Genomic DNA, 14781 nt, shown 5'->3' with positions numbered 1-14781 from the left:
GGCCCTTTAACAAATATTTATATTATATTACTATTGTGTCTGATTAAAATGTCCTTTATTGACCTGGTCTACAGAGTGAGTTCTAGGACAGTTAAGGTTGTTATAAGAGAAACCCTGTCTCAATAAATAAATAAATAAATAAATAAATAAATAAATAAACAAATAAATAAATAAACTTATTTTTATTTATTTATTTGAGTGTGTGTCTGCGTGATTGTATGTGTGTGTTGATTGAATGTATGCTATGTGTGAATAGGTACCTGTGGAGGCCAGAAGAGGGCATCAGGTCCTTTGTAACTAGAGTTCCAGACAGACATGTGCTAGGTACCTGATATCAGTGCTGGGAATCAAACTCAGGTCCTCAGGAAGAACAGCAAATGCTCTTAACTTCCAAAACATCTCTCCAACCCTGAAGATGTCCTTTAAAGAGCAAATAAATTATACCATCTTATTTATTATTTCCTGTTTGTTTTGAGTCTTAGTCTTGTTGTGTAACCCTGGATGGCATAGAACACCATTTCTGAACCAGGCTGGCCTCTGACTCAGTGATGCACCCCTGCCTCTGCCTCCTGAGTGCTGAGATTTTGTTTTTGTTTTTGTTTTTTTTTTTTTGTTTTTCCAGACAGGGTTTCTCTGTGTATCTCTGGCTGTCCTGGAACTCACTTTGTAGACCAGGCTGGCCTTGAACTCAGAAATCCGCCTGCCTCTGCCTCCTAAGTGCTGGGATTAAAGGCATGCACCACTGCTGCCTGGCTCTGAGTGCTGGATCACCATGCCTGACTGATTTAGTTTTTGAACTAGGGTCACATCACACAGTGCAGGCTGTTCTGGAACTCACCATGTAGCAGAAGATGGCTTCCAAGTAGTGGCAATCTAGCAACTTCAGTTGTCCTAGACCTGGGGTAACAGTTACTTGTCCCCGTGCCTGTCCTTATTGACTGGAACGAAATGCATCGTACCTGTAACCATAGGAGCAATTCTGTAGGGCTGATTTATAAAACGAAGGGATATAACTGACACTTTGCAAAACAAACAAACGAACAAACTTTGGAGTCAACTGGCCTTTTCAAGTAAAGGAGTCTGCTAAAGGAGCCAGAGCGGCTGCCCCCGGGCTGCTCAGAGACTGACTGGCTTTCAATCCACAAGATTTTGGTACACGCAGACAGCAATGGGCTCTTGGTTCTGTTGTGGAGCAGGTCACGCTGAGCTGTCTCTACTGGGGCCCAGTGTCATTTACCGGGGACAACAGGGTAGACGCAGCTCTGAACCTCAGTTTGGGCTGCTTGATTTGAAGTCCAGGCTGCTCCGTTCCTTTGTGCAGCAGGCATGAAAATAGCAGAGGACACCGGGTGGCAGGGACAGGGGCAGAGACTGAGCTGAGTGCCTATAAAAAGGCTACTTCAAGCCCCATTGTGGGGACAGCAGCAGGTGGGCATGTCTGAGCTTTGAATGCCTCTTCCCGTGATGCACTGCGCTAATGGATGTGCATTAACAGTGTCCTTCGTGGCCACCGAGTTGCTCTTCTTTCCTCAGACCCAGCTGGAGAACTCTGCATTCCTGAGGAAGGGCTGCAGTCAGTGCCTTGAGGGCCCCACAAAGGGGCCATTGTGGTCATCACTGAGTCACACCGGTGACTGCTGGCACCCGAGCTCAGTCTGGAGTAAGTGGTTGCAAGGACGTCATCCGGGAGAGTCTGGTGTGAGTCTAACGTCCAGGACATCTTCAGTAAAGACTGCACCTCCAGGAAGTCCATTCTGACTGCCCAGAAACAAACCCTCGTTTTGCAAAGAGGGTTGGGGCTAAGGCAAGCTTGGCAAAGGGCACAAGAGGCTCTGCGGAGAAACACGCCTACGCCTTGAGCCAGAGAACAAGAGCCGGATGTTCTAACGCAGAGTCCTGCGTCACAGCCTTGCACCACGCCATGCCGCGGTGATGGAATGGGTGCCGTGTGTAGGAGTGATGCAGAGGCTGTGACCCAGGCTGACTGGCCATTCACAAGATGCTTTTGCCAGAAGTTTTGGTACTTAGGAAGATATCCATCTTGCCTTTTGGTTCTAGTTTTCTCTGGGATTAGGCAGAAAGATCGATTGTTGGCTAGCCCTTCTGAGGAGACTCTTGCAGATACAAAGAAAAACAGAGAGACAGATGAACAAGTGTCTAGCTCCTTGGCTCAGAGCTCAGAGGGCTTTGTGGTGTTCATTGGCCACATTTTGTCTTCCTTCCTTCCTGCTTTCTTGTTTCATGTAGGCCAAGCTGATCTTGAAATTACTATATAGTTGAAGATGACCTTGGACTCTTCAATCCTTCTGTCCCCATTTCAAGAAGTTGGTGTTTGCTACTTTGTGGGTTCTTTCTTCCACGTTTTATTCCTTCCCTGTCAGGTTTCACCCCCATCACTAGATAGGAAGGAAAGAAGGATAGAGGGGGAGAGAAATAGAGATCCCCCACCTAGTTTCTTTCCTTTTGTTTCTTCTTTGAGCATGGCTACTAACAAGCCACAACCATCCTCTCTAAACAATCACCACCAACCCCACTTATTTCTCTGGGCCCTAGCACTTACATACCCTCTGAAGAGTTCCCATAATTCTAAATGTCACACAATGGCAGAAACTATCTGCAGCTGGCAAAACCATGCCTCTGCTAGAGCTGGAGGCGAATCCGCAAACAGTCCAAAGTGTCCCCATATCTCCATATCTGGGATTAAAATGAAAACACTTTCTTATAAAATCTCTCTCTCTCTCTCTCTCTCTCTCTCTCTCTCTCTCTCTCTCTCTCTCTCTCTCTCTCTCTCTCTCTCTCTCTCTCTCTGTGTGTGTGTGTGTGTGTTTTTAAAGAAACCCAAATTCCAGAATTGCCACTACAAGAGTCCTAGAGTTTCAGGTGTAGACCACCTCACCTGGTTTTATGCAGTGCTGAGGATTGAACCCAGAATTCTGTGTGTGCTTCTGTGTGTGCTAGGCAAGAAATGCCAATTGGTCCATACTCCCAATCTCCTCTCATCTCTTTCCCTCCTCTTCTTTCCCTCCCCCGCCCACTTTCTATAAAGTCTTGCTATACATAGCTACAGCTCAGATCAGCCCTGAACTCACAGCAATCCTCCTATCCGAGCCTCTCAAGTGCTGGGATTATAGGCGTGAACCTATAATCCAACTCCCATCATTCAACTCCCATCATTTCTTCAGAGTTCCATTTTAGAGCTGATTTTAATCCATAGAATGTCATACCTGGAAGGGACCAAGGGCCGTGGAAACCTGTTTGTTTAGATGGGCAGATAGGACAAGGTAGAGCAAGAACCCAAGTTACCTTGTCGTCCACCCCCACCCCTCTTTCCCACACTCTGACTTTTCTTGGGCTTGGGCTTCAGGGTATTGAAAGCCAATCCCAGGAAGAGGCCGTGCCCTGGCTTTGGGCCTCTGGCCTGGACCCTTCTGTTCTGTGGGGCGTGCAGTCCTCGCAGGCTGTGGTGGGCTACTGTGCTGATACATGCATTAGTGGATGAAAGCCGTCTCAAGGGGCTCTTCACTAGGGCCCTTTGACTGTATTAAAGCAAATTAAAACCCCATTCAAAGGTCAATTGAAATCTCTTTCATTCCACTTCTCCACACAAATTGATTCCTCTTTGCCCTTGAGGTCTCACTGAATGCCATAAAGGGGCCCAGCTGTAGCTGGATGGGAACAACCTGAAAAATTGCTTCCCCTGGGGCTTTGGCAGGGAGAGGGGCAGTGGATCCTCCCTCCCAGCCTCCTCACCCCAACCCCGACCATCTGGGGCACCAGGGACACTCTCCTTCAGCATGCTCTCGGCTTCCCACAATCCATCAGGCTGTCCTCAGAGGAGACACAATTCCCTTTTACTAAGCTGTCCAGTTTGACCTCAACCTTGAGAGGCCCCTGCCTCAGCATCCTGGGTACTAGGATGACAGACTTGAACTGTGCATAGCAAATGGATCCAGTGTTTGCACTGATAATCTTTTGTGTAGCCCTGAGTGTTCTAGAATTTGCATTATAGAATTCAGAGATCCACCTGCCTCTGCCTCTGGAATTCTGAGATTAAAGACATGCAGTGGCAATCTTAACAGCAATTAGAATTTCTACAATCTGCTTGAACCCTCACAAGTCAGGTGATGGAAGCCTTTGAGGGGCTTAGAGAGGCTAAGTAACTACTCATGGTCACAGAGCTCATGATCTCCTCCCTCAAACTGTTCACTCCTCAGTCTTCCCCACATCCTAGTGTGCTGCAGCGAGCTGCTGGGCATTCTGAGAAAATTCAGAACCTCTAGTTCTAACCTCTAGTTCTCCGAGTGGCTTTGCAGAAATGGCCAGAGGCACTATGCAAGGATGCCTTCTGGGTCTTGTCTTGGTTTGGACTAAGCATGGCTCCTTGACTTGTAAGGAAAGAGGACTCATTATGATCAACTCTGATAGGTTCATTTGAGACAGGTCCTTGTAAATACACATAGACCAGGCTGGCCTCCAACTCACAGATCTGCCTCTGCCTCTCAGGTACTGAGATTAAGGTGTGTGCCACCACATCTGGTGTTCCAACTCCTCTTGTAAATGCTGACCAAGCTCCTTTCCCCTACACCCAGAATCCAGCTTAATGCAAGGTCAAGTTCAGGCCCTTTTCTGACCTTTCCTGTATGGCCCTGAGGGTGCTTGGTAGCACACATCCTGCTTTTCTGTGACACACACCTTATACCTCACATCTTGTGCCCACTCATGGGCTTCTCCCTTCTCCTTTCCCAACATCAGAGCACTCAACACGCGAAGGAGCGGGTGCTGGGTTAATTCCCAAATAGACCTGAAGTAGGTAAGAAAGGCTACCTTCTGCTCCAGGCTCTTCCGTCCCCAGGACAGCATAGAAAGGATCTTACCAGGCTAAGACAAAAGTGAGCCCCTTGTCTCTTAGTCTCCGCTTTCTTCTCTCACAAATAGCCAGGAATTTGCCCCTTGCTGTGTCCTTGCCAACAGTGGCACCAGTCTAGCCTTTGGAGGCCTTTCTTCAAACAGCAACTGAGGCTGCCTTTCTGTCAGGGCACTCTGGGAAGGCACAGTGTGCTTCTACCGCAGGACAGATGCTCCAGCATTTCCATGGACACCAAGGGTCAGGACTGAGCTTGCTTGCTCCCACCCTCAGGACTCTGGGAGCCCAGTCTCTCAGATGGAATTGGGCAGCAGTCTCATCCCCATGACCTTTCTCCCGGTGAGGTCACCCCTAGTGCTCAGCCCCAGTGGGGAGGCTGAGAGGCCATCTCCATGTGTCCTGTGTTGGGCTTTCTGCCATCTGATCCTCTTTCTAGTCCCCCTCCCCACCCCTGCTACCCCTGTCCTCCCATAAGGAGGTCACCTCTGCACCTGCCTTTGTAACGTACTCACACCTTGGTGACATCTCTTTTCCAATTAAACCCTCCCAAGTGAAAAGCTGGGATGACAGGAGCGGCTCAGCCCCATGCCACCTGGCATGACAGCAGCCAGGTGCAGAACTCCCAGGAACCTTTCTCATGCAGGCGTCACAAGACTCAGTCAGAAGTCCCTCCGGGACTCTCTCTCTCTCTCCCCTTCCCTCCCTCCATCTCTCTTTTCTTCCTTCTGCCCTCTGCCCCCGTCAGCATTTTGGTGGCATCTAGGACAGAGCTTCCCACTTGGTTCCAGGCCCTGCTCTGAGAACTTCTTGAGTTCTAGCACATGGCAGGCAGCAGCTGAGCCAGACAAACTGGTAAAGAACTTTGTCAACCTCCGAAACACCATAAGCAGCAAGCAAGGACTGTGGCCGGCTGTCCTCCAAGTTGTTTAAGGAAATGAAAGCTAATACAGAGAAAGCCCTGGAGTCCCGGAATGGGAGTGGGGGGATCATGCCAGGCAGCAGAGTTGCATCCTGAAGGTTCTGGAACAGAGGCCAGGCTGTACCCCAACAACATTTCTTCTGACTGGAACTCCTGTGTAGTTCCTGAACCCCCCTTTTGAATAGGCTGGTCTCTGTTTATCCCTCACCTGTGCAGTGATTGTGTGCAGGGTGTTGGGTAAAGGGAAACTGTCTCTTCAATGTTATAATTCTTAGGTTTCAGAAGCACATCCTGAGAATCCCTGCCAAAGTTCTATAGAGATGGAAAGAGGGGACCCCAGGAATCCTAACACCCACTGTCTCTCACAGTGTGAGCATTCTCAGTCCAGGATCCATAACTGTGAATAAATAACTTCAGGACCTATAGACCTCAGGCTCCAAGCTGCCCATGGTGGAGCAGGGGCTTGATGGCTGAACCCTACTCACAGTGCAGATACCCGAGCAAAGTAAACACTGTTGCTGCAGACCTCTCAACACTGGGATGGGTTGTGACTCACCTAGATGACCAGCGCAGCCATCATTTAACCCTTGCATACACTTTCATCTTTGTTTCTGCTTCTGTCCACACCTTCATCTGTATATATACCTACATCTTTTATGTTCCCCACTTAACAGTACACAGTGGCTATTTATGTTGAAGAATAGATAGTCACATTATCTTTTTAAGATTTAGTCTTGTAATGCTTAATCATGTGTATGTGTGTGTATCTCTGCGTGCAATTTGATACCAAATTTGACAAGAACAACAACAACAAAAAAGGAAAACTAGAGGTCACATTCATGAAAGTAGATGTAAAAGTCTTAATTAAATGCTAGCCATATAAGAGACACTCATCATTAAACAGGGCTTCTTTGAATGCACAGTATGTTAAACATTGGGGAAGCAGTCAGCAATGTGCTAAGAATTCACTACAGTATTACACTAAGTGAGGAAAACTGTACTGTTTGAGGCCTTCAGAGGCACCTGCTCCAGGTTATCAATGAGGAACTATTGATCGTTAGGATGCAAAGACAATGGAGACTTTTTCCTGGTGACACCCATGTCCTTTTGACCCTGGTTCTGAGCTAGTATTCTTTTCTTCTTCTTTTTTTAAATCTTTTTTTTTTTTAATCTTTATTTTTATTTTATGCCCATTGGTGTTTTGCCTACATTTGTGAATGTATGGGAGTGTTGAATCTCTTGGAGCTGGAGTTTACAGACAGGCCTGAGCTGCCATGTAGGTGTTGAGAATTGAACCCAGGTCCTCTGGAAGAACAGCTAGTGCTATTAACCACTGAGACATCTCTCTAGGCTCTGGTTTTCTTTTTTTCTTTACTGATTTTGGCCATGAGTACAGCCACCCTTGTCTCCTGCCCTCCCCCTTTATATCCTATAGCCCAACCTGTGTTTCCTAATGTGGTTTAACAACTTTTCAAACTTTCAGTTCATATTGGCCAAAGCAAGTTCTTCTATACATAATCAGGAGCCCAGATGATGGGCCAACCCAAACTTGCCTTGGTTTGACTTTGATGCCACCAGTAGCGAGCAGCCTCCTAAAGTCACAACAATAAAGCAAAGGAAAACAAGACAAAATCGCCACCTGATTAGAGAGAGCTGCAAAGCCTGGTGTTGGTCAGGGCAGAGGTGGATGGGAGGTCAGAGACAGAAGTGAATTAGTATAATAAGCTACACACACAGATGAGACAGGAATGGGGTTCCCTGCAGAGCAGAGATAATTTCCCAGGCTCCTGGTAGGAAAAATAGCCAAAGGGGACTGAATAGGAGTAGGGTGATGATGGAGAGTTATCTCCTCATTGGAGGGAGAGAGGGTGCTTAGCTTCCAGGGAACACTCAGGGAAGTAGAGGCAGAAAGTAGCGCTCATAGAGTATGATGTGGGGTACGTGACAACCAGGATACAAGATGGACAGCAGGTAATCATCCTGGAAGAGGCCAAAGCCACGTGACACACTTCTTGTTCGCTGTTAGGGAGCTTGGTGTATTCTCTCGTGGCACAAAAGGAAAAGATTTTTGGATGCCAATCAGAAAAGATGAACTCTTGAGCCCTGGAGTCCCCAAAACAAAGCAAATAGACAAACAAACATCTAACTGGGGTGGGGGTGGGGTCAAGTTCCTTCAATTGGTAGATTAAACAGGGCACCCCAACTAGTCTGATCCAGTCCTAGTCCCTGTGCCAGACACAGCTCTCTTCACAAGGTTTGCTCTTTGTTCAGGTTCAGGTAGATCCCACCACAGGTCTGTTCTTCTGTTTTGGCCTCTGAGTTTACAGCTAACCAGAATGTCTGGGCCTAGCCGCATGGTGAAGGCTGTCAGACAATCCTCAGACCATTCTGCCAGCTCAGCCCCAGAATGGCTTCTACTTCCATTACCCACCACAGAGTGCTACACCTCCTGGTTAATAGTCTGAGGCTGGCAGGACCTTTCCCTTGGAGTTTGGGCACAGAAGGGCACCTGTCTTGGAATGAGTATTGGGGATCGAGGCAGACTGTATAAGTCACTTGCACACACTACAAAAGGTAGCCTGCCTTGGGCAGCCATGACTCTTGGCAGTCTCTGTTGTCTCCCTTCTTAAACCGGAACAGAGATTTTGATTTCACAAGACATCACACTTTCCCAACATTGGGGAAATCTGAGGCATAACAGACCCCTTCCTCATTAGTGATATTTAACTCCAAATGCCAGGAAGGCAGATGAACGCAAACAGGTAATCCCACTCCAATCTGCAAGACCTCAGAACTAGGCCTGCCTCGCACCAGGATGCTAAGCCTCTGTCCAGTCCTAAGTGGAGATCCAACACCATCCTTAATTAAGTTCTTCCTGACCACGGGCGCCAGGTGTGCGCTTCAGCAGGTCTGTGCTAACGCCAGCCTCCGCGCTTTCCCACATCTGCCGAGCGCTCAGCCCAGACCGGGAAGCCCCCCTCCCGCGGCTCGCCACCCCCCTTCGCGTGGCCGGGGATTCGCTTGTTGCGCTGAGAAGCGCTGCCAGGAAGGTCACGTCCAAGGCTCACCCACCCAACCCTGCAAGTATAAAAGAAGAGAGAAGAGCGACAGGGACCAAACGGGAGGCGACGGAGGAGAAAAGAGGTTAAGAGCAGTGACTAAGAGAGACCACTGAACATCTTCATCCCCGAGAGCTGCCTTTCTGCGACAGGTAAGGGTGTCTCAGCTCTCCTACACTGAGCTCTGCCCCCGAACCTTGGGATCCTCAGCAGGCGGGAATGTAGACTGGCGTTCTGGTTTGTAGCCGACCTGACCTCTTCGCAAACTTTCTGAGAGAGAGCTGAGCCCAGACGATGGGTTGACAGACATTCCAGAGAGCAAGTGGTTTGGCGATTCCAAAAACTGCCGCCGTCGGCGTCTGGGGTGGTCCCAGAGTCTGCATAAAGAAATGAAGCATTGGGATGCTTAGGATTGTCTTAGACTCCTACCGCCCCTGGGGAGATCTTGGGAGAGTTCCCCGTTAGGTTTCTCCTCCAGAGACTTTGGACTTGCATATCTTCTTTAAGGCAAGAGACCGTATATACTGAATATGAGTACCCGTCGGAAAGATAGTGGGAGAGAAAGCCGAGTCAACAATAAACTCCTAATAGTGGAGTTCATATAGTTGTTGTTGCTGCAGATATCAAAACCCTCGTTTCCCTGCGCACCTTAGCAGATCCGAGGTGGCTGCATTGTGATAATTTTGTGGGGACAGGACAGGACAGGACAGTAAGTAGGCTCTTCTCTCCAAGATCCAGCTCAGATTAAAAACAGGGCGTGGGGAGGGAACTGTCCAAGGTTCTGAACCACTCCATCTGTTTCGGAAACCTTTAGAAAACTGGGGGTGGTGCAGCAGTTTGTAAGGACCCATACTCAGGCAAAGGACATTTCAAATGGAGAGAAAGATTCCCCCAAGTTCTCTATGTATAAATCATTGGAAGCTTTCACAGAATGGCTGGAAGGAGTCGAGTAAAATGAGAGGGAGTTTGTCAATTTACGAAGTGTGTGCAGATTAACGGCTTGTTTCCTGTATTACAGAAGTTGGAGCATATGCATTGTGTATGGATGAAGCCACATCTCTGTGCCTCTCAGCTTTACAGGCAGCTTGTCGGTGCCACTTTGAGAGCAGAAAATATAAGGCTTTACTGAGTTCAGAGAATTTTCTGAGGCCCTAATAAGTGTAGCTCTGTCAAAATGAATAAGTCTCAACCCTCTGTGTTCCAGAGCTGTTAATGACTGGAACCTGACACTTTCCTACCTATGAAAAGCACAGTATCTGACATTTCCCCCAATACTGTTGATTTTTTCAAAAAATGACACAAATAAGACATTTGTTTCATTGTAAGAAAAGGGAGGAATACAAATAAAAAGCTCTGGGAGTAGGGGATGAGAATTTCAGCACGCAGTGGGTGGGCTAGGAAGAGAGGGTATGATTTTGAAGGCCTGAAATCTCAACTGCAGCTCCTTCAAAGATAAACCTCACTCCAGGGTCACCTAACTTTCAGGACAATGGAAACTTAGTTGAGAGGAATTTTTCTTTACCAATATGTTTTCATGTTATTTACCATTTTTTATGCCTTCCTATCTGGGGGTACTTTGTGATCTCAGCATTTTGAGCTAATTTGCTGCCTGTCTGAACCTGAGCCCCAGCAAGGGTGAACGAGGTTGCTTCTGGGCTGAGGTGCAGCCCATACAGCTCAATGACTGCTAGCGCCCACTAATGGTTGTTCTGAAAAATACAAAACACTCTAGAGCAGGAAAACCCAGCTCTTGAAGAATGAATGGCACAGAGGTGGAGCAAAGACAGGAGAGAGACTCTTGAAGGAAGACTTTCACTTCCAAATCCTCCCTTTCAAAAATAAAGGCTTGGCTTCCATCTCTCCAGATGAGAGATTTATTTTCTGCCACATTCATTTTAAAACGTAAATGTTCATCAAGGGTAATAGACACTTAAATCATTCACATTTTAAAAAAAAATTCTTACATCTTATTGTTTTGGTTTTGTCAGGACAGGGTATTTCTGTGTAACCCTAGCTGTTCTGGAATTTTCTTTGTAGACCAGGCTGGCCTCCAACTCAGAGATCCTTCTGTCTCTCCCTCCTGGGTGCTGGGATTAAAGGTATGAGCCACCATGGCCTGGGTATTGACATCTTACCATGAACTAACTTTTCTAATCTAATTAAATGCCTTCCTAATGGCTGGTAATCTGAAATGAAGAATGAGTGTGGAGTTGGTGGGGAACTAATTACAGAGCAGGGTGACTTTAGGGATCTTCGGGTGATGGAGAGCAGGTGTAATAGCCTAAGAACCCAGCAGTGCTAGGGACGAGCTGGACACCAGGGGCCAAGACACACAGTTGTGCTCTTCTTCTGTTGATCTTTACCTCCACATCTGCCCAGAGTTGCTTTGCATTCCTCGACAGTATCTCAGTGGCTCTCCACTGTGGAGGCAGCTTCCTTTCCAGTCTTCTGCCCATCTCTCAGTCCTCAATATTGACATTGTCTTCAAGGTCACATATTTCAGACTACAAGACTCATGATGTACGGTGTGTATGCTTAGAAAACAGGACAGTTTTAAGGAAAGTGAAATCTGTTTTAGAGAGGAATCTCCCCAAAGTTACTAGGATCTAGGAAATGACAATCACCAGGTAATTTGTGTATAGGATATCAAACCTTAATTAAATGGACTGGTTTTATTTGCCTGTATTCAAACCTACCTTTCATGGAAAACGATCAAACTTTAGGTGAGAAGAACCAAGGCTTTCCCATCCTTTGTCTTAGTTACTCCTTCCCCTTGGATATGGAATGTTGAACTATAGCTTTCTCCAGGCAGTCAACTTAGAAGCTATCTGGGAATGCGGGAAAACTTACTTTTGCTTCATCATGAACACAAAAGCAATGGTCTTTTGGGGGCATCAGCTTTCCCACCTCCCAAATGAGGAGTTGGGCCAAGTGATATCCCCAAATAGCCTCACCTCTAATTTTTTTTAAGGGTCTGATTTTAACAGGAAACAGAGAGGGAAACTGCCCATAGCTTGTGTTGAGCTCTCTTCTCCTATCCCTCACTGACACCTACACACATCTTCCATCATCTGAGCCCTGCTCCTGACCTCAGAAAGCCTTGGCCTGTAAAGGTGAAAGCTGTTAGTGTTGGCTCAAAGTCCTTTCTGGTGACTGGCCAACATTGTTCTGCTCCTTGCAGGGGTCCCTCCAATCTTGTTTCCCTCTGCAGAGCCTCGGCCTGCCACCTGGAAGATGCCGAGATTCTGCTACAGCCGCTCAGGGGCCCTGCTGCTGGCCCTCCTGCTTCAGACCTCCATAGACGTGTGGAGCTGGTGCCTGGAGAGCAGCCAGTGTCAGGACCTCACCACGGAAAGCAACCTGCTGGTATGTGGGCCACGGACACCATCTTGGTTTGGGTGGAAGATGGCACTGGGGTTAGTACAGATAAAAAAGGAAGAGGGCTGTGGGGAGGGGTGACGAAAATTCATCTCCGTTCATTGGAGTGACCTAGAGCAGCAATAGAACTTTTCATATAAGGTTGGAATTAGGCGAGGTAAGGAGGGGGTGGTTTCAGAGAAGAGAGTCTGGTTTATAATTTCTGCTTGATTATTTTCACATCCCACTCTGTTTTCTGTGAGGACTCCTCACCATATACTCAGTTTAAACAATGCCATATTAACCACGATTATTCCCTAATTCAACCATGATTGATCCTACAATTCAATCCTTTAGCTCCCAAATCAACCTCTCTTTAAATAGTGAAAACCTACAAGTTCACCTCATATTTCTTCTCTCTTTACTGTCTCTCAGTTACAAAGCTAGTTACTAGTCAAGTATTTCCATACAACATCTCCTGAGGGAGACAGAAAGACCAAAGCACCTTTTTTTTTTTCTTTCTTCAAATTGGTGCCAAATATCCCCTGCTGCTTCTAGAAGGTAGGATTCCAGCCAAGTTCCTTTCCAGTCTTTCCTGCAGAAGCATGCAAAAGCTCTCTGTGACAGGCTGGGGCCCCTTTCAGGTCACCATGTGCATGCACACAAGTGGCAGGTGCTTGCTACTGTCTGCTACCACATCCTGATTGTTTTATCAATGAGCAATTGAGACTAGGTGATGGGAGAGACCTCCTTAACACATAAAAAACAAGGTTCATATACAGTGTGTTTTAGAGTCAGAAGACCCAAGGAACCCAAAGAGATCACGTTCAGAAACATCCAAGACTCTTGACTTGCATAGCCTCTTCTGAGATCTCACCAAGAAAAGGGTTGGGTGGGGTTGGTAAACAAGGTCAGAGTCCATGGGTTCTATTCCTCTGATACCTCGAACTTCTGACACTAATGAGCCGGGGAACTTTGACCAGAACCTTCTTCTCTTTCTGAGCCCCCTGTTTGATTTACATTACTTGTAAATTATTTTGCTTTTATCGTCCACTGTTAACATTTTGTAGCATTATAATTCCAAATCTCTAGTGTAGAAAACCTTCAACTGAAGAGTGGGTGGGTTCTTTCTATTTTCTCCTCCGCAATTTCCCAGGATCTAGAAAAACGTAAGGATGTACTTTATGCGAAAGTAACCACAACCACAGTTGTGAGTCTTCTAGGTGTAGACGCACCAGCAGACCATCGCGGTGGGTTTATCCCATGCCTTTCACCCTTTTTTCCAGTTAGAATGAGATGGCAGGAAAACGAACCAGTTTGTCTCAAAATTCTGATTGAAACGATACAGGATCAACGTACACAGTAAAAGACCTAGTGGGTGCAGGAAAGTTGTGAGACAAGAGACCTAGGGGTAGACGACTGGAGTAGGACCAAAACTTTGTAGATTACTGGTGTAAGATTGAATCACTGTTAAAGTCCAGGCCCCAGAAGCCAGAAAACTATTACCAGGAATATTCTTTCCCAAATTCCAGACCCACGCCTCTCCTGGACTTAAATAGAACCACACTTTGACTCCATTGACAACACCTTTTTTTGGTGCATATGATAGCAAGGCTTTGCTAGTAAAAGCTAAGAAATACAAATAAGCAAGAAGTAGATTGGGAAGCTTACTGCCATCTAGGCAGAATCATGCACGGGCAATAGCAGCTTGGTGCAGGGTGTTGGTAGGACCTGGGGGGGGCACATTACTGGGCGCGATGGCCTTGAGACCCAAACTGGAACCCGAACTAGGGTGCAAGGGAAGTGGCCACAGAGGCTGGCTTGGCTCACGCGCCTGACCTCCCTACAGGCTTGCATCCGGGCCTGCAAACTCGACCTCTCAGCGGAGACGCCCGTGTTTCCAGGCAACGGGGATGAACAGCCCTTGACTGAAAACCCACGGAAGTACGTCATGGGTCACTTCCGCTGGGACCGCTTCGGCCCGAGGAACAGCAGCAGTGCTGGTGGTGCGGCGCAGAGGCGTGCGGAGGAAGAGGCAGCGGGGGGAGATGGCCGTCCGGAGCCGAGTCCACGCGAGGGCAAGCGCTCCTACTCCATGGAGCACTTCCGCTGGGGCAAGCCGGTGGGCAAGAAGCGGCGCCCGGTGAAGGTGTACCCCAACGTCGCCGAGAACGAGTCGGCAGAGGCCTTTCCCCTAGAGTTCAAGAGGGAGCTGGAAGGCGAGCAGCCTGATGGCTTGGAGCACGTCCTGGAATCCGACTCCGAGAAAGACGACGGGCCCTACCGGGTGGAGCACTTCCGCTGGGGCAACCCGCCCAAGGACAAACGCTACGGAGGCTTCATGACCTCCGAGAAGAGCCAGACGCCCCTGGTGACGCTCTTCAAGAACGCCATCATCAAGAACGCTCACAAGAAGGGCCAGTGAGGGCGCGGGGGTCTTCTCACCCCAAGGCCCCCTCCCTGCATGGGCGAGCTATTGACCTCTAGCCTTTTAGAGTTACCTGTAGTTAGGAAATAAAACCTTTCAGATTTCACAGCCGGCTCTGATCTTCAATATAAACTGCGTGAATAAAGTCAAAACA

The 14781-nt window shown here is 47.7% G+C and overlaps 1 protein-coding gene across 4 annotated transcripts; it reads left to right on the top strand.

The window, feature by feature from the left end:
- The first annotated feature begins 8893 nt into the window (after positions 1-8893).
- Positions 8894-14738, top strand: Pomc (proopiomelanocortin). Of its 4 annotated transcripts, none has more exons than XM_028778102.1 (4): positions 8894-8994; positions 10831-10941; positions 12054-12208; positions 14049-14738. In XM_028778102.1, exons 3-4 carry the CDS (start codon positions 12077-12079, stop codon positions 14622-14624), a joined length of 708 nt encoding a protein of 235 aa, XP_028633935.1. In that variant the 5' UTR covers positions 8894-8994; positions 10831-10941; positions 12054-12076; the 3' UTR covers positions 14625-14738. The 4 variants fall into 4 exon arrangements, with proteins under 4 accessions (XP_028633935.1, XP_028633934.1, XP_028633933.1 ...); XM_028778101.1 differs by having other exon boundaries at positions 12024-12208; XM_028778100.1 differs by lacking the exon at positions 10831-10941.
- The last annotated feature ends 43 nt before the right edge of the window (positions 14739-14781 follow it).

Source organism: Grammomys surdaster, unplaced genomic scaffold (genome assembly GCF_004785775.1).
Source record: "Grammomys surdaster isolate TR1022 unplaced genomic scaffold, NIH_TR_1.0 324, whole genome shotgun sequence".
Taxonomy (NCBI): domain Eukaryota; kingdom Metazoa; phylum Chordata; class Mammalia; order Rodentia; family Muridae; genus Grammomys; species Grammomys surdaster.
This window is presented reverse-complemented; position numbering and strand designations above follow the sequence as displayed.

Coding starts and splice junctions, on each gene's coding strand:
- Pomc (XM_028778100.1), top strand. CDS start 12,077: ATGCCGAGATTCTGCTACAGCCGCTCAGGGGCCCTGCTGCTGGCCCTC. Junction 12,209..14,048: donor CCACGGAAAGCAACCTGCTG/GTATGTGGGCCA, acceptor ACCTCCCTACAG/GCTTGCATCCGGGCCTGCAA.